The sequence below is a fragment of the Magallana gigas genome, chromosome 1 (genome assembly GCF_963853765.1).
Source record: "Magallana gigas chromosome 1, xbMagGiga1.1, whole genome shotgun sequence".
Taxonomy (NCBI): Eukaryota; Metazoa; Mollusca; class Bivalvia; order Ostreida; family Ostreidae; genus Magallana; species Magallana gigas.
Window position 1 is genome coordinate 1,785,217 of NC_088853.1, and position 19,784 is coordinate 1,805,000.

Sequence of the window (19,784 nt, forward strand, 5' to 3'; positions counted from 1 at the left end):
GGAATACATACGACTACAAAAAATATTTATATTGTTCGTACCATTTAAAATCAGACTATTTTTAAGGTATTTGTAAATAAGTTTCCTTGAAAAACAATGCTTTAGCATACATTACATCGAATTCATCAATTATTTTCAAGAACTAAGTCTTGTCAGGAGCAATGATTTATGCTGAGGTCCAAACACTGTTTCACTTTCGGTTTGTCCGAGTGACTGCATAGGAGAGTTGATTTAAAATCAACTCCCAAAAAGTAAGTAAAGGGTGTAAACTGTCAGATATTTTTTTGATTATTATATAAATGGGAGATTTGATATTGTATCATGGTTTTCTATTGTAATATGGTGGAATGGAGTTGATACATGATTTTGTTACGTATTTCAGGTGGAGGCGTCGGCCATGAAACTTGGCTCCACCTCTAAGGACGTGGGATCGGCGATGGCTCAGCTACTGACGGCTGCCTCACAGGTAAACACAGATAAATGTATAATGGAGACAGAAATTTTGTAGAATATATAGAGCATTTCATATATTCTGGTAATAGATGATGGTTGTAAAAAAATAAGACATCACAAAAAATATGATACGCAAAAATTGAAACAAGATGACAGATGCAAATGAAAAAGTAACGTATTTACCCCCATTTTTGTAATTTTTGTGATATAAGAAAAAACGGAGTGAACAGTATAATATATATATATGACATGATTTGTGATATGAGAAAAAACGGAGTGAACAGTATAATATATATATATGACATGATTTGTGATATGAGAAAAAACGGAGTGAACAGTATAATATATATGTATGACATGATTTCATTCTGTTGTGACTTTTCTTCACACATTCTTCCCTGTGGTCATTTCTCAGGGAATTGGATTTTATTTATCTATATATTTATCTATATAATATATTTCCACTATATGGTGATTTTTTAGGGCAATGAGAATTACGTGGGTGTAGCAGCCAAGGACACCGCGAATGCTCTCCGCGTGCTGACAGAAGCCACGCGCGGTGTCGCCTCAACCTCAGAAGACATCGAGGTCAGATGACAAGTGATCGACAGCGCCCGTGACGTCATCGACAAGTCGACGCATCTACTAGAGGAGACGAAGCGAGCCATGAACGACCCAGAAAACCCTGAGAACCAGGCTCGACTTAACCAGGTGGCCAAGGCTGTGTCGAGTGCGCTCAACAGCTGTGTGAACGCCCTTCCCAGACAGAGAGACGTGGATAACGCCATCACACAGATCACAGACTCGAGCCAGGAGCTGGCGTCCACCAAGGTACGCAGATCTGTCTGTTCAGCAGACAAAGTCTATCTCAGAAATAGACAAAATTTAAGTCGGAAGCAGATTTGATCTCAGAATAAGTGGATTAAGAGTCAAATGGCATCCACCGAGATAGTTACATCTATCTTAGAAATAGACGAATAGGCAACCTTATGTCAGCAGTACACAAGCTTCATCTCAAATTTTAACTTGGCTCATAAAAAATCACCTTTTTAACAGAAATAGTTCTCATTCTTTCAGAATTAAATTACTTCACATATGCATAGAAATCCTTATCGCATAAAAAGTAATCTTAACAAATTTACTTCATCTATGCATCATTATTAGGAATTGATTTAATTTTTCGTTCCTGTACATTGTAGTACCCGAGCACAGACCCATGGCAGGTCAGTGAGAGCGAGATTCCAACAAAATCAGATACTAAAAATTTAAGGTTTGATCAAAACAGACGCGAGGCTTAAGGTGTGACATTACTGTAGAATGTAGGTACCTGTGATTGATTTTGATTGGTCGGTTTCCAGGTCTGTCCAAGGATGGAGACACACAGAACCAGATTGTGGGCAGACTGAAGAACGTCTCCATGGTTTCCAGTAAACTGCTGCTGGCCGCCAAGTCTGTGTCGGCCGATCCAAACGCTCCCAACACCAAGAATCTGCTCTCGCAGGCCGCCAGGTAGGCACTCATATATTACCTTTATATAATCCAATATTACATTGAGTTACTCTACATAGTCTAATCCTTAATGTGTTTGAGTATTATCTTTAACTTTTGTTAAGTTTATAGCCCCGGAGTCATTAATTATGTGTAGTTTTGTAAAGCATGAAATAATTAAATTGAGTAAGGATTTTAGGGGGTTTGTTTCAATTTCATTGTTTGATATTTTAAACTTTTACTACATTTTGTCTGATAGAGCGGTGACGGAGAGCATTAATCAGCTGATCAACGTCTGTACTGTGTCGTCTCCAGGGCAGAAGGAGTGTGATAACGCCCTCAGACAGATACAGGTCAGTAACACCCTCCAATGTGTATGTAGTTTATATAACCAAGGGCAGAAGGAGTGTGATAACGCCCTCAGACAGATACAGGTCAGTAACACCCTCCAATGTGTATGTAGTTTATATATAACCAAGGGCAGAAGGAGTGTGATAACGCCCTCAGACAGATTCAGGTCAGTAACACCCTCCAATGTGTATGTAGTTTATATAACCAAGGGCAGAAGGAGTGTGATAACGCCCTCAGACAGATACAGGTCAGTAACACCCTCCAATGTGTTTGTAGTTTATATATAACCAAGGGCAGAAGGAGTGTGATAACACCCTCAGACAGATACAGGTCAGTAACACCCTCCAATGTGTATGTAGTTTATATATAACCAAGGGCAGAAGGAGTGTGATAACACCCTCAGACAGATACAGGTCAGTAACACCCTCCAATGTGTATGTAGTTTATATAACCAAGGACAGAAGGAGTGTGATAACGCCCTCAGACAGATACAGGTCAGAATATTATTACGATAAGAGTGAGAAAGAAGTTGTGGAGTATGGCTTTATGACACTGTTGTAAATATGATTCAGAAATCACATAACTTATCCTTAAAAGACATCTTTTCATCCTTCTGATTTTACAGATGAATTACTCCTTCATCCTCATAGCAAAATCATTATTTGTAGTGGATTCCTTAGATTTATACTCCTCTTCCCCTCCAAACAGAAAGTGAAAATATTAAAGATATGTATTTTATTATAGATATTTGAGTTGTGTAAGAATCTATGCTGTACGATGCTTCTCTATGCTCAGTATGCCTTTTTTTTTAATGCTGTAATGCTGTGTTGTTGTAGATGATGAAATCTATGCTGGAGAGTGCCAATGAGCCAGTGACCGACCTGTCATATTTCGAATGTCTGGACTCCGTCATGGAGAAATCTAAGGTAGGCAACTCTTTCCTCGCCTGTATCACAATGTCTGTGGCGCGGAGAGTGAACTCTCAGAATATATCCAAGAACTAAGTCGCATGATGGCTGACTGTCGGAGTAGAAAGTGATGCTTTATCAGTTTTTGACTTTTTTGTGTAGAGAATGAATCTGTGAAAATCTCTTTGTCTTGTATATAGAATGAAGTTAAGGTTTGTTTTCATTCGTCTTCATGTTACTTACAAACCTTTGCAATAAAAATTCATATCTTTGTTAATGGCTGAATAATGTATAACTAGAATTTTCCCAAATCCTACTAGATTAATATTTAATTTGGTTTTTTAAATTTAAATCTTTTAACATTTACAGCCATCTATATTATGAATTATTTATGAATGCCAATATCTGATTGGCTAATCATTTCTAAACTTTTTTGAATGCTATTGACTGATTGGCTGATTGTAAATTAACTGTTTTGAATGCTGTAAACTGATTGGCTGTTTGTATAATACTGTTTTGAATGCTATCGACTGATTGGCTGATTTTGTTAGGATTTTATCACAGGGCCAAGTCTGGGTAAATCTCACCTTCTTCTTGTATCTCTTCTATTTTTGTTGTACCCAGAAAGCTTATAACAGACATGCTCAACACCCCACCTCCACCCTCACCCCCACCCCCCACCCTCACCCTCACAAAAAAATCTTGGGTTGATCACATCGTTTTATATTTGCTCACAGAACACATAATCACACACTATCCTAACCTCTGAACTTCACTTGTATTTTAAATGAAACACCCAACCTTCTCAAATGAACTTAATGAAACTTTGAGTAAATGAAAAAACAGTAATTTTAAATGTACATGTCACAGTTTATGGGCCAGTAATTAGTGTAAGGTCGTTATATTGACAATGTTGAGCGTGTTCTGTGTTCCCACAAACTATTTTCAGGGTCAGGTTTCAGGCATGTGAAGGGGGAGGGAAAACTGGTGCTTTTTCAGTGTTATCTTGATTTAGACTTGTTTTTCTATGAACTATTTCTGGGGTTTATTTTCCACTTCGTCTCTGTCAATTTCATCATCAGTTGCATGTTTGTTGTCATTTTTAAGGCGTCGAGCTAATGCTCGGCAGCCTTCTAGCGATCGTCTGGATTGGCAATCGTCCAAAAATTCACGCTCTGCACCGCCTTTTAAATGCGCATAAGAAATAAGTTTCCTAGAGTATTAAATGTATTACGAGTTTTTTTTGTTCCATTTATTCAACTAAATTGTGTACAAAAAACCCAACTTTGCCTCCCTGGTCATTGACAACTCATTGCATAAGAATAAATTTGCTTAATCAAGAAATGGCGGATGAATACAATCAGGCCTAAGTGTAAATATTACTAAATATTATTTTAGTTTGTCGCTTACATTTTAATTGGAGACCGTGCCCGATAGAAATAACATTTTGGATGTAAATTTATTTGTTATCGGGCACGGTGTCCAAAATAAATGTAAGCGATAAACGTATTTAGTAATTTCATTGCAAATAGTAAACTCGATAATGCAGTTGGTTTGGTCGAGCATTTTAGATAGCACATGTTGTGGATTTGTTTGTAAACAACCATACCATAGGAAATCTTGTTTCAAACGGGAATTGAAATAAATAAATGTATGTTTTATTATTATAATTAGGAACACACTGTTAATGTATTCAAATTATGAACCTGTGAAAGTTGTTCAAAGACTGTTTGAAGCAGAAAGAAACAAATTATTTTTGAACTTTGAAATTTCTTCGATTTTTGCAATTATGATGAGTTATTGTATTAAAAAGCACCACTACCTATATTATAAGAAAATATACTGATTTTTTTTTTAGAGCAGCAGAAAACATAATTCATATACTTTTCTATTCTAAGTCTAATATCATTTGATATGACTATTAGTACAGAAATTCAAATTATTGGTATCATATTCTATGTAAAAGAAAAAAATGTCAGCTCCACGCCTTTGTGGCCGTTCCGGCCTTTGATTTTATGTCAGCCTTTGTTGTTGAGAAAATTTATGACCCCCCCCCCCAAAAAAAAAAATTGAGGAAATAATGACTTCTATGCTATGTTTTGATTTTTAAAAAAATGGCTAGTGCTATATGCATACACATATGTGAAAATAGAAAAATAATCTTGTATTTATTCATTAATTAGATAAGTAGAAAATAGCCAAGCTAGTTACTGTCAAATGTACCTGGAAAAACTGTATATTACACTTATTGCATATTTCTCTCTTCTATCTGTAATAAGTACTAGCTAAGTTTGACAGCATACGTGTGATATACAGAGAGAATTAACAGTGCAGCTATTATCTTACAAGTTCTAGATTGTTTGTTCTTCTTCTGGAAAAATTAAATGAAATATGTTGTCGGTTTAATTTTAGACAGAGAACAAAATATCTTAAGAATCTTCATTCACGAAGGATCTGAGGTTCCAAGGCTTTGTGAATTCATGACAAATTTGATTGTATAGTATTACTTGTCATTTGTGATAACCAGAGTACTAATATTATCACAATATAATTTTACTTCAATTTGCTAAGCATGTAAAAATGAACAGAACAGATTTCTTCCCCAATGTACAGTCCCAGAACACGATATAGAGAAAGCATGTATGTGTGTAAACATTAACCCCCTCCCCCCCCCCCCCTGTCTGTTGTCTGTAAACATTATGTTGTGTGTTGTTTTGTTGTTTGTTGCATGTTCAAGCCTGAAAACTCATTACAACAGTGTCTTCTCAAATAATATATGATGGTCCCCTAATAAGCCTAACCGTCAATCAGAGAATTGGCCTTAATGTCAATGTTTGAAAAATGACAGTAACAAACCATCAACCATCTCAAAAATCCATAAAACGAAATACAAATTCAAAGCAGAGCAACACGGACCTCCAAATAGATAGAGGTAGTCGATGATTTGTCAGATGATGGCTCTGTGGCCATAAAACTTTGACGAGCTCACTTTTTGTCTCAATCTCTTTTTTTCTCATATTTCTTTTGTAACTAAATCTCACTTCTCCACTTTTGTAAATGTGAGACTGAGATCAGAAGTGAACGAGTCTAGATTCTCTGGCCCTGAGCTTGGTCCCTCCGCCTGTCTGTGCCCACTCCATGTACCGGTAAATGTATTCTGTTTACAACTCCCTTCTTCTTGGTTACAATGGTATTGTTTTCAATAAGAAAAAATTCAGTCAATTTGAGGCTTTAAATGTGAATTACATTTTTGCATGCATGTAATATTTTGCTTTATATTGATGATATTTATCTCCTTAATGTTGACCAGTGAATATATATATATATAGTGTGTTTGATGAACCATTAAGCCAACTGTATATCACTCATTATGAATTATACTGACATTAACCTGTTGTACTGCTTCAGATTTAATAATATTTTGAATGGTTAGTGAATATCTGGATCAGTTAATTAGTTAATTACTGGATTAACTAACTGGCCCCACTTTCTGTCCTGCAGCTGTTGGGAGACTCTATGACTGGGATCACGAACCACGCCAAGAAGGGTGACCTGGAGAACTTCTGTGACTTGTAAGCCTTCTGTCTTACGGATCCAATTGAGGGTCAGCTCAAACTTAGTGATGACAAGTCCAGTATTTCTTTCTCAAGCGCTTTATTAAGCGTGATCGTATAGTTACAATTACATCAACTAATAGCAGCCCAAATCAGGAGTCTGCTCAATCTCATTTCACATGGGTATATATAACATTTTACTTATGATGGACAGTTCTGACTAGTTTGGCCCATTTACGACGATCATGAGTGAACATTTAGTGTTCAAAATTAAGATTAATATTTTATTTCTAAATAAAGTAACAAAACTGTCAAAACTGCCAATCAAAGAGTCTGGATGCAGGATGTGAGTCTCCAAGTCCTGGGTCTCGGAGTCCTCCACCTAGTATGAGGCATCACTTACTCATAATACGTTCATTCATACACGGCATAAAAGGTTACAAAGGTTAATATATAGAATACACAATACATGAGTCAATATAGAGTACTAAAGCTATCGTTGCAGACACAGAATCGCCAAATATGTCGCTTGTTGTTAAACTCTCAATTTGGATATTATTATGCCCGTATTATGCACCTGGTTTCATAACATCATTTAGGAACACTACACATTGCTACAAGAGTCACAGAGTTCATTCTATTAATTATCATTAACACCATTCAATGCGCAGTACCTAGGTACACTTAAATATCATAGTGACCATTATTTAATACTAGCAATTTAAGGTCATAGCATGGCTATCTGTTTACATACTCCGTGGGGAACTTCTCAACATCTGTTTGTGGACTCACTGAGGCCGCCTCACAGGTAAGGGACCGTCTCAAAAGTCATCATATAGAGGAACAGTCTCAAAAGTTGTTGTATTCAGGGATTGACTGCTATGAGTTGCTATTTTTTTCCAAAATGGCACAAACAACTTATTTTGAGACCATAGAATTTTAAGTAGGAAATAGAGTTAGAGAGGAACTGTCTCAAAACATTCTAGAGAGAGTAATTGACTCAAAACTCTACATCAACATTCTGTCAAGAGTGACATAGCTGATGGAGTGTAGGAGATGGAGCACCAGAACGTCCTAATATGTATGATGAATGAATAATAATGACATTTGTTTTTACTTTAAATTACAGGCGGCCTACCTTGTGGGCATTGCTGATGGAGCGTCAGAGCCCTGAAGGCCCGGGCTGGTGGACCAGTCCCAGTTTGCCCGGGCTAACCAGGCCATACAGATGGCGTGTCAGAACCTGGTTAACCCGGCCAGCTCCCAGCAACAGGTAGGTCGTTAATCAGTGGTTAATTAGTGGAGGACTAATGACTTACTAATGGACCTGTATAGAGCCTGGTCAATCAAGCCCTGTAGGAGTTTATACAGATTCAATGTTGGACCAGTCAGAATGCAATACATGGCATCATTTCTCAAATCTCTATATTGCCCCCTGAATGAGGTTATTGAGCCGAGTGGTGATAACATCATTATTGCCCCTCTTTGAATGAGCTTATTGAGCTGACTGGTGATAACATCATTATTGCCCCTCTTTGAATGAGCTTATTGAGCTGACTGGTGATAACATCATTATTGCCCCTCTTTGAATGAGCTTATTGAGCTGACTGGTGATAACATCATTATTGCCCCTCTTTGAATGAGCTTATGTTGTATTAGAATTTATTTCATAATTCCCAATAACCACAAAGTTCAGGAAATAATATAAGCAAACTTTTTTACGTGAATGTTTAAGATTTAAATTTTCAGTGAAATGGGAGGTAATTTTCAAAGATAATTTCATTTTATTCTTAACAATTGAGGTTATAATAAGACATCATTTTTTGCAAAAAGAATTAAGTTTTTAGACAAACTGACTGCTTGTAGCAGAACCTGTCTGAGTTACATATATCTCAAGGAAGTATCTCGATCCTTATATATCCTGCTATAGGAGCTGTTGGATTACAGCCTAACTGCCTTAGAGCCATAACTCTGTATTCTGTGGCTAACGTAGCCTGGCTTCTAGCAGATCAATGATGCTCCATGATATATAACAGGATTTAATGCAGTGTACTTCTATCAAGACCAACTCACTCAGAATCCATACAGCATAATTTACCCCTTCTCCTCCTCTCCAAAATTTATTGCTGTAAATAAATCATTTGCTTTATAACAACAAAAAAACTATATGATTTGTATGTGCATTCAATTAAAAAGCCCCCTTTTAGAATTGGTGAAATCAAATCATAGCACGATGTTCTGTCCTTATTTGTTGGTTATTTTGATTTATTTCAATAATTAAAGTAAATTGATTTCCTTTTTGTCCTTTGTTTAGTATTACATGGCGGAAAGCTGTAGGTCAATGGTAGGTGACCTTTCACCCCTGGGGGTCATGACCTTGGGGTCACATAACCCTGTGCATTGTGTCCCTTAGTTACCGTGTAGATCTGTGTGTGGAATGTTTATTATCTTTTTCAAAATATTTTTTTTGGTTAAATTGCGTACACAGAGCTATTTACAGCCATATTGTTGTTTAAAGACAAAACAAAATCTGGGTTAAGGTCATGAAAAATTTTGGCTCAAGGTCGTTGTTTTTTTTTTGTGCTTAATGATTAGTTAAATTTTGTCAATTTTTTAAGTCTTCTATTTCATGCTTTATTGATTGAGCACATTTTTAAGAAAGTTAAGAAAGATTTGTTGTAGCATTAATTTATTACATGGCTAATATTGTATTTGCAACATTTTTTGTTTAAACAGCTTCTATTGTTTGATAGAAGGTACAGTGTTTAACAATGTCTGGGTCATTCCAACTCGTATACGACTTTAGGCCAGCATTTTTTGAAATTTCGATTTACAAACCCGCCGACCCTATTTTTTTAAAAATTCAAATAAAAATAAAAGGACCAGAACTAGCTATTAATTTTATTTTTTCCTCCGACCCGAAATTTTCTTTCTGGTAAAAATAAAAATAATGTTGATGCAATCACGTACGTGTAGTCTGAATTATTGTTTTTCATGCATTGATTAAAAAGACCAAGTTCTTTCCGATCAAGTCACAGGCACTAGAAGTCACAAAAAAAAACACCATTGGGCCTACTCCTGTTTGCTTTCGTCCAACCCTACAATTTACGACCCTATTAAGTTTTGTGATCGGCAACTTAGCCAGAATTTCCTCAAGAAAGAGAAGTTGAAGTCTTTTTCTATCACAATTCCGTAAATTAAAAAAAAAACCTCATTGGCGCAAGGAAATGATAAGTTACTTATTTAAAAAAACATTTATTGCAAAAGAAATTCTAAAATAATCATAATTTAACCGTTTGGAAATAGATCCTCTACATAACGGTTGTAAGTGGGTCATAGGGTTGGACTAATAACCCTAAACAGACTGAACACAGGAGCCTTATGACTGAAGGAAAGAGAATGATTTTATTTGTCATTAAGCTAACAAAATAACGAAACATTTCCTTTATTAAAGGTATAATTACATAAATAAATAAAATTTTAAAAATTAGTTCGTCTTTTTTAAATAAAAAAAACTTGTTTGATTTTTTACTGACATTTATGGACATGCTTCCAATCCAATTTATTTTCAGTAACAATATTTTATATTTTGAATTTGTGAATAGCATAGACCCCTTCACGATAACTGCGGTACTGCTCTCTTGCAGGGCAAAATGATATACTTTGCCGAAATTTCAGTAGATAAATAATTAAATGACGTAAATGAAACAATTGACGTTACGTCATATTTCACCAAACCATGTCATTTTGCCCTGCAAAAGAGCAGTACTGCAGTTACCGTGAAGGGGTTAATTGTTAACTTAATCAGATGAATGATTTCTCAAACTTCTTCCTATTTTTCTGCAAGGAAGAAGTGAAAACTCCCTTAATTTTTTTGGTCTTAATGTATAGGTACAGTATGTACTTGTATATATATACATGTAATTATATATAAAAAAAAACCTTCATTTTTATACATGCATATACAATATATTAACACAAATTTTTAGTGCCCATGGATAAAATATGTTATGATAAGAACATCATCAACAACCAAAATTACTTATATATTTAAAAAATGGCAGCTCCTGGACATGTGTTCTTATTTTAAAAATAAAAAAAATATTGTTGAAAAATTGTTTTATTTTTATTTTTTTTCTTGACGGACAAATTTTTCAATTTTATTTTTATTTTTTTTCCCTCCTCCTACCCAAATAATTTGAAAAATATTTCGTAAATCTAAAAATTAAAAAATGCTGGCCTTAAATATCTCCATAATTATTCATGTTATCAGATTTTTTATGATCAACTTCATTCTCTTTAATTAAACATATTTATATTTCAAATTATCATTGTATTAAAAATATGCAACATACAAGAACACAATTTTCTATGATCTTAGAAAAATCTTACTCACTTTTATGTTTATGCTTTAGAGATACTTTGGTTCATCCATATTTATGAGTTGTATTTTTCTTTCATAGTTTACACAGAGATTTAAATATTCATTATATTAGTTACATGCATATTTATGTATTTTTTCTCTTTTGTATCACACGCTTTTCAGAGGCGGTCTCTGCATGATGTAAGATATCACGACGTAATTGTATACTTCCCAGAATTCTGTAAACTTCCTGTCCATATAACACGTAGAATCATTATACTGTTGTGTAAGCTTCATTGTAGAGAGTTCGTCTGTATGACTGGTAGCCATGGTAACACATTTCTTGTTGTTAAAGAGGAGCTTCATTGTGAAAATTAAATCATTTTCTGTTACATTTTTCATCAGACATCTTGACGAGAGGGTCGTTTAAAATGTTATACTGTTGCTTAGTAACAGTTACCATGGTACTGTGTGTATCACCGTAGGAACTGTGTATCTATCATATGAACTTTGTATATCTGTAGTGATTGTATAGACTCGGCGAGATTGAACTCGCTAGAACTTCATTATCTCAACCTCTGCAATTAGGGTACATCAGTAAGTAAAACGTGTCTCAACTGCAGGCAATTTCTATTTTACTTTTATACAGACTGAATTAGATTTTCTTTGTAGCTGGCAGTTTTCTCAACCTCAAAAGGTTAGACTTGCCAGGACTCGGGGATATTGACCATATTAACTAGTTAGTAGGGATTTCTTTTCTAGTGATAAATGTTAGTGTATATAGTCCTCAGTCTACACCTCAGTAGTGTTCTAAAGGACGTAGATAGTCTGGTCCGACATCTGTTATCTAGTGATATAGGTTAGAAAGAGTCTTGTGTCTCTCTTTGTTTTCTGCAGTGTTACAGGCCTTCTTGCCTACATACTGTCCTGTAGAAACACTGTCTTATTGTTTCCACGGAAACCATAGAGCAGCAAAGTTTATTACGTTCATTGTCACTGTTATATAGTGTAGAGCAACAATTCAATAGTGTCTGTTCACGGTCTCTGTTATATAGTGTAGAGCAACAATTCAGTAGTCTCTGTTCACGGTCTCTGTTATATAGTGTAGAGCAACAATTCAGTAGTCTCTGTTCACGGTCTCTGTTATATAGTGTAGAGCAGCAATTCAGTGGTCTCTGTTCACGGTCTCTGTTATATAGTGTAGAGCAACAATTCAGTGGTCTCTGTTCACGGTCTCTGTTATATAGTGTAGAGCAACAATTCAGTGGTCTCTGTTCACGGTCTCTGTTATATAGTGTAGAGCAACAATTCAATGGTCTCTGTTCACGGTCTCTGTTATATAGTGTAGAGCAACAATTCAATAGTCTCTGTTCACGGTCTCTGTTATATAGTGTAGAGCAGCAATTCAATAGTCTCTGTTCACGGTCTCTGTTATATAGTGTAGAGCAACAATTCAATAGTCTCTGTTCACGGTCTCTGTTATATAGTGTAGAGCAGCAATTCAATAGTCTCTGTTCATGGTCTCTGTTATATAGTGTAGAGCAGCAATTCAATAGTCTCTGTTCACGGTCTCTGTTATATAGTGTAGAGCAACAATTCAATAGTCTCTGTTCATGGTCTCTGTTATATAGTGTAGAGCAACAATTCAGTAGTCTCTGTTCATGATCACACAGAATCTAGATACATCACAGACGATATAATTAAAACGACATTACGTATCGTGATAGAAGTTTAGACAAGATTGTTAAATAGTTCACACTGTGTATCGTTAAGGTTGAAATTCACTCCGTATCACCTGTATCTTACATATTTCTGTGTATCATATATCATATATATCATAGAATCGGGAACAGCGCTAAGTGGGGGTTGCTATTTACTTTACTAACATGTATTGCTGGAGAAAGCGTATCTGAGTTAACAGAATTGTATCATGTATCAAGAAATATCGAAGTTAACAGAATTGTATCGTGTATCAAAAAATATCAGAGAAATAACATCTACAGCAGTGTATCAGGAAAAACAGATATATGTGTGTATATCTCAATGTTAGAAGTTTGTGAGGTATCAGGCTATGTATCATATATATATACAAGCAACATCTTGTGTACTACGTGAAAAAATACTTTGATGAATGGACACTACTGAATTCAAAATCCACTGATATTCCCAAAAATTGACTGACATTGTCTGACATCCACTGTATATTCACTGTACCCTACTGTAAATCCACTGTACACCCACTGTACAGAGCCACTGTACCACACTGTATCCCACTGTACCCCACTGTACAGAGCCACTGTACTCCACTGTACTCCACTGAACAGCACTGTACCTACCCACTGACCAGCACTGTACCTCACTGTACACCACTGTACGGGGCACTGAACAGCACTGTACCCCACTGTACACCACTGTACAGGGTACTGACAAACACTGTACACCACTGTAACCCACTGTACCTATGTTTTTTTTAAGTTATTGATATGTTTGAACAATGAATTGAATATTTACTTTATTTGAGACCAAAATCTGGATTTGTTTTGATTCTTTCCTATTGCTTACAAGAGAGAAAATGGGCTTCTATTTCTTTAAGTTCATATATAATTACATGCGCGGTCAGGGAAAAGGCAGGGATATCATCGATTTCTCGGGGAGCTTAGACATATTTTGGATAGTTGTACAATGTAAGTTTTAAAAAATTGAATTATCTTCTGACCCCCCCCCCCCGATCCTCCGATCCGTGCATGTATTAAAAAATCAGAATCCAGTTAATATCATACGAAATATAGCAACTCATCCAATTAAAAGGGGGAAGTATTTATATATATTTCAATACTAATGTTTTAGTACCTAAATATTTAGTTGGGATTTTTTTTTTTTACAATGAATTTAATTTTATCAATGTTATCAAAAAATAGTATTAGTTTACATGTTACATTAAAGTTTTAAAATTCAGAGAATTTAAAACAATGTATTACAATTTATAGAAAAAAAAATCCACTATATTGCTCAGCATACTGATTTTTTTTTTTCAAAAGAGAGAAGATAACCAACTGGTCTGGACTTTAAAATGTCTTTGAAGTTTTACTTCACAGGAAGATCAGTGAGTCAGTGTCTGTGTATAGTATACATACTTTCAGTAGATCAAAAGTTGTGAGTGTCGCAATATTCAATCTTGTAAATTGTCAGTCTGACACCTTGTTCAAGATATTATGCAATTCCCTTATAGGGGTATATGTGATCTTGAGAGTATTAAATCCAGTTGAAATATGTATTTTTAAAAATATAACATTAATGAATAAACAAAATTATCTTTATATTCATCATTTTAGACGCGTTTTTTATCATTTAAATCAAGTCGGATATTAAACATGTTAAATATTTATAAATCCTCCCCTCTCCCCCAGCAGTCGCTGATATCAAAATAAGTACATTGTATAGTGTTAAATTAAAAATGGAATGTGGTGAAAACGTACACTGTTCAAATAATATTTCACTCTGTTACGGTACTTTAAATTATATACTTTTGAATTTCAACACTGTTCGTTATCACCACATGTCATACATCTACATGTACATTCTCTTGCACGGTTAAGAATGTTGCCATGATATAGTTACATAGTTTTAATAAGAAAAAAAATATATCGCCCCCTCTCTCTCTCTCTCTCTCTCTCTCTCTCTCTCTCTCTCTCTGTTTCTCTCTCTCTCTCTTATGTTGTAACTATCTTCCCAAATGTTTATGGACCAAGGTCACGAAGGCATAAACACCCCCTGCATCACACTTTAATTGTAGCATCTCTTCAATTATAAACGACATTTCATTTAATAGGCAAACATATTTATTTTCTCCTTCCGTAATAGGTAAATTGTGTACAGGTCGGATAAATGAGAAAAATATTTTTATTATTCAGTAATTGAAAATACGCAATTTATATTTGAATCATGTTTAATGTTTGTGACCTAATAAATTCCACAACGATGAATGAGCATGCATCCCAAATCATGCGTATAAAATTTTCTTTTTAAAACAAACTTATGAGCTATAAAAACTATATTTACTGGTTATACAGACAGTTGGAACTTGTTGCACGAAAACGTCACTCCATTGAGAACGAACGCCATTAGTTGTCATCGTATAATGGCTGCCTTTACATTCAACATTATAACTGATCGTGTGGTTTTTTTAACACAATTATATTTGTTAAAATTAATGTCTTCATCAATGTCGATTGCTAAACACAATGTACCGAGTTAAATTTGGGGGGGGGGGGGGCAGAATTACATGTAGTTTACCAACTTTTGCTTTACACACTTAGAGGAAATCCGGACGACACGTAATCGCTTCATGTTGTCTTTAGAACAATAAGATAATCAAACAAAGACCAATTCTGACTAATCATTTATATCTTGTGTAATATTTGCTTCCTGTGTATAGTGATTATCAGCGTTCACGACCGCATGCGGGTAGACTTCCAGCCCCGGAGGCTTTCACACCTCTAGAAATTAAGCCCCCCCCCCCCTCACCTGAGATTTACCACCCGGTAAAAATGTTCGGCCTTTAAATTGATTTTTCGTTTTTTTATCTTTATTTACTGAAACCAGTATATTGGTATATTGTATCATAGCAAACAAGATAATCTCTCTCTCTCTCTCTCTCTCTCTCTCTCTCTCTCTCTCTCTCTCTCTCTCTCTCTCTCTCTCTCTCTCTCTCTCTCTCTCTCCATGCTAACGTACAAATATTTCAGTATTTGAATAAAGTACCACCGGTAACATGTATAGTTATGTTGACAGCGGCTAATTGTACATGTTGGCATAAAAATGATTTCTAGTTACGGGATAATGTCCATGGATTCAAATAATTTGAATTGAAGTTCGTTATTGAATGATTGTCATTTAAATTCTTAATGAATGAAAGTCAACGCTAAAAAGTAATTTTTAATATCGACGATGCATGTATTGTCTCCTTCTTTGTGTATGTCTACAGATAAAAATCTTTTGTCTGTCATGGAACAATGAAAAACTCGGAACAAACAAAAAAAGGCACAGACTATACACACGACCGGCTGACTGCGTCGAGGTGTGAAAACTGACCACCTGTGTATATGTGCTGTAGCCTAGGTATAAATAGATGTAAACGTCGGGGAAATACACTGTTAAAACAAAAATCTGAATTTTCACTTTTGATTAAAAAAACCATTACGGTTGCCGGGTGCCTTAGGATCATAATTATTTAGAATCTGTTTTAAAAGATTTTTTTATTTACTTACAATTAGGTCTACTTGCATGTAATGCTTACAAAAGTGGGATTTATTATATCTATTTAATAGTTATTCCACACCGAGGTCAAAAATAAACAAAAATGCATAAAAGATTAATTCTATTAACATAATATTCATGCTTAACATGAATCGTTTAGACATAGCACAGTACTGCAAGGGGTATCAATTTGCAAGTGGATGAGGAAAAAAAGGGGGGATGTATTATCTGTACTACATTTTATTTTTCGACTTAAAGTTTGCAGATTTTTTTTTTGAACCCAGGAGTTAGTTGGCAGAGATAAACTCGAGGCTTAAGAAAATAATCGGTATGTAAAAGAAGCAGATTAATAGACAATCAATTTCTTACCCCAATCGATTTCTGATTAATCTCTCTCTCTCTCTCTGAATTTTCTAGTGCTAAAAATTGAGGCCCGGGGTCAGAAAGGAATAAGCACATTAAAATTCCCCTACGGCATCACAACCACCAGTTCCAGCATAGATTTTATAATGAACTTTTCTACGACTACATATGATACCAATACAATAGTCAGAAAGTGATATACATGCAAGGGGTTTTGCAATTAATAGACAATCAATTTCTTACCCTAATCGATTTCTGATTAATCTCTCTCTCTCTCTCTCTCTTTCTCTCTCTCTCTCTCTCTCTCTCTCTCTCTCTCTCTCTCTCTCTCTCTCTCTCTCTCTCTCTCTCTCTCTATTTAAAATGCATTCTGCATTATATGTTATTTTGAAAAATTAAAACCCAACATTTGCAATGAAATTTTAAATATAATTTTAATCAAAAGAAATCAACATATGAGCTCGAAACTCGCCCGCTTTCTTCAAAATGTACCTGTGTAGTCAAGCGCGCAGTCATGATACACGGACATGTGTACACGAACAAGCATGAATATATTTTGTGGATTCAGTGTTTAATTGACTGTTTTTCAGTGGGTTAAAGCGACTCATGAGACACAGAGAATTAGGAACCCGATCATTTAAACAAGGGCTTGTCGTATATCATCAATAAGGAATGATAATGTACCTTGCTGGGTGGCGGGGGGGGGGGGGGGGGGGTTTTCCATTGACTGGCAGAATAAACATATTGACATGCACTTTTTTGATAATCAGATTCAACGTGTAAAATTCAGAACTTTCACCTGATAGCTATGGGCATTATCATAATTTTGTGACCGTAACATTCAATAACAATAGACGTTAATTGATAAAACATACTAAATAGATTTAACGACCTGTTGCATTCTTCTGTCAGTTTGTATCTATGCATAATGTGAATGCTATATACAGCATTATAAAAATAAATATTGAAGAAAAAAAATATCCTGAAGATTTAAAAATCCGATTTTTTCTCAAATTAATAGTACAGTGGCGTACAGTGGGGCACAGTGATGGTCAGTGCCCGGTACAGTGGCGTACAGTGGGGTACAGTGCTGGTCAGTGCCCTGTACAGTGGCGTACAGTGGGGTACAGTGGAAGTCAGTAGGACTGTACAGTGGTGTACAGTGGGATACAGTGTTGTTCAGTAGAAATGTACAGTGGGGTACAGAGGGGTACAGTGGAAGTCAGTGAAATGTACAGTGAGGTACAGTCAATGTACAGTGGATGTCAGACAATGTCAGTCAATTTTTGGGAATATCAGTGGATTTTGAATTCAGTAGTGGGAGGAGATTATCTACTTTTCATACCTTTGCCAAGATCTAAAATCAGTTTTGTATTAAGAATTAATATTTTAACTAACAATTTTACTTCATACACAGAGTGAACTTGTAATGACTTTGCTTTGATTAACTTGTAATTATTTCTAACCTTGTCACCAGGATGTGTTTTGTTTAGAGATGATTTAGAGTTTTCTCCCCTTGTAGGTGTTGTCAGCAGCAACAGTGGTTGCTAAGCACACGTCGGCCCTGTGTAACGCCTGTCACCTGGCCTCCAGCAAGACCTCCAATCCTGTCGCTAAGCGACACTTTGTACAGAGTGCCAAGGACGTTGCCAACAGCACAGCCAACCTGGTCAAGGCCATCAAGGTGAGTGTCAAGGTCAAATGTCAAAATTTTAAGTGTATATTTTTATTTGTTATAATTTGTGTCTGTTTAGATTGTATGAAATTTCTTATGGGTTTTGTACCTTAAGCTCCCCAAAGATTTAAATGATATTACTGACATCATTATTCAGGCGCTGGACCAGGATTTCACGGAGGAGAACCGCCACATTTGCCTCCTCTCCCGAATTTGCCAGCATGCCAGCCAAGATCAGCCCAGAGGTAATTACAGTAAATGAAAAGCTATCGATAAATACAGGTAGTAAGACAGCTAGTGATATATAGCAGATAGCTACTAAGTTAGCTACATAAAGCAGACAGTTAGCAAGTTAAAGCACCCAACTAACAGGATTCTGTTGTCCTGTAAAACCCCATATTAGAAATGTACTTGAATATGTTCATGGTGGGGTTTCATAATTCAAGAAAGTTTAATGCAGTTATTCCTAATTTTCTGGGACAAGACACACAGATGACTTATCTGTATATATATGTTAGCAAGGAAGGCCAAAGAGCCCATTGTGTCGGCAGGTAAGGCGATGATCGATGGAGCGTGTCACATGGTGACGGCCGCCAAACAGCTGGCTGTCAACCCGAAGGACCCGCCCACTTACCAACTGTACTCCAACCACTCCAAGAGTGTGTCCGAGGCCATCAAACGACTTGTGTCCTCCATCAAGTAAGTTTGTCCACCATTAGTGAGTCTTTCCTTCATCAAGTAAGATTATAGTGCAAGTCTTTATTATAATGCCAGCTCCTAACGTTGGTCAACATTTCTAGATTTACAAAAGTGTTAGCTCTTCAATAGCCTGGTTCATTCCTAAAAGTGATTTTAAATTTGCGGACATGTATATTATAGTATTTTACTGTATTTCTGTGAAGCTTGATTTTAATTTGTTTGAGGTCCATTCCACTATACATCTGTTATTTCTTGACACATATTATAGTATTTGACTGTATACTTTCAAGGAATGTAATAATCTTGAACTGAACATATATCCTGTAAAACATCAGGACCTGTTTGACTATATACACGCCGGGTCAGCGTGAGTGTGATGAGTCGATCGACAAACTGAACCGCTCCATCCGCGACCTGGACCAGGCCTCACTGGCCGCCATCAGTCAGAGTCTACAGCAACGGATCGAGAAATCCCTCAGGGTCAGTACTTATTCCACCCAAAACCACCTTTTCCCCATTCACCAATATGTCTCCATGAGTCCAGATTTGTAAATTATCAACCCCTCATTCCCAATATCTAGATATTTAAGTTTTCAAATCTTCCCTTTCATGTCTAGAATTTTAAGGTATCACCCCCTCCCTTGTTTCAACAGTTCAACAGATTTATTTGATAG

The 19,784-nt window shown here is 35.8% G+C and overlaps 1 protein-coding gene across 1 annotated transcript in view; it reads left to right on the forward strand.

Moving 5' to 3' along the window:
* LOC117687312 (talin) overlaps positions 1-19,784 on the forward strand; it is a 105,171-nt gene that overhangs the window by 20,478 nt on the left and 64,909 nt on the right. The window contains 14 exon segments of the mRNA XM_066078783.1: positions 383-466; positions 937-1,268; positions 1,271-1,284; positions 1,653-1,676; positions 1,812-1,962; positions 2,201-2,294; positions 3,129-3,218; positions 6,702-6,768; positions 7,507-7,562; positions 7,884-8,027; positions 18,259-18,420; positions 18,569-18,656; positions 18,930-19,110; positions 19,446-19,590. Coding sequence (XP_065934855.1) covers positions 383-466; positions 937-1,268; positions 1,271-1,284; positions 1,653-1,676; positions 1,812-1,962; positions 2,201-2,294; positions 3,129-3,218; positions 6,702-6,768; positions 7,507-7,562; positions 7,884-8,027; positions 18,259-18,420; positions 18,569-18,656; positions 18,930-19,110; positions 19,446-19,590 — 1,632 coding nt within the window.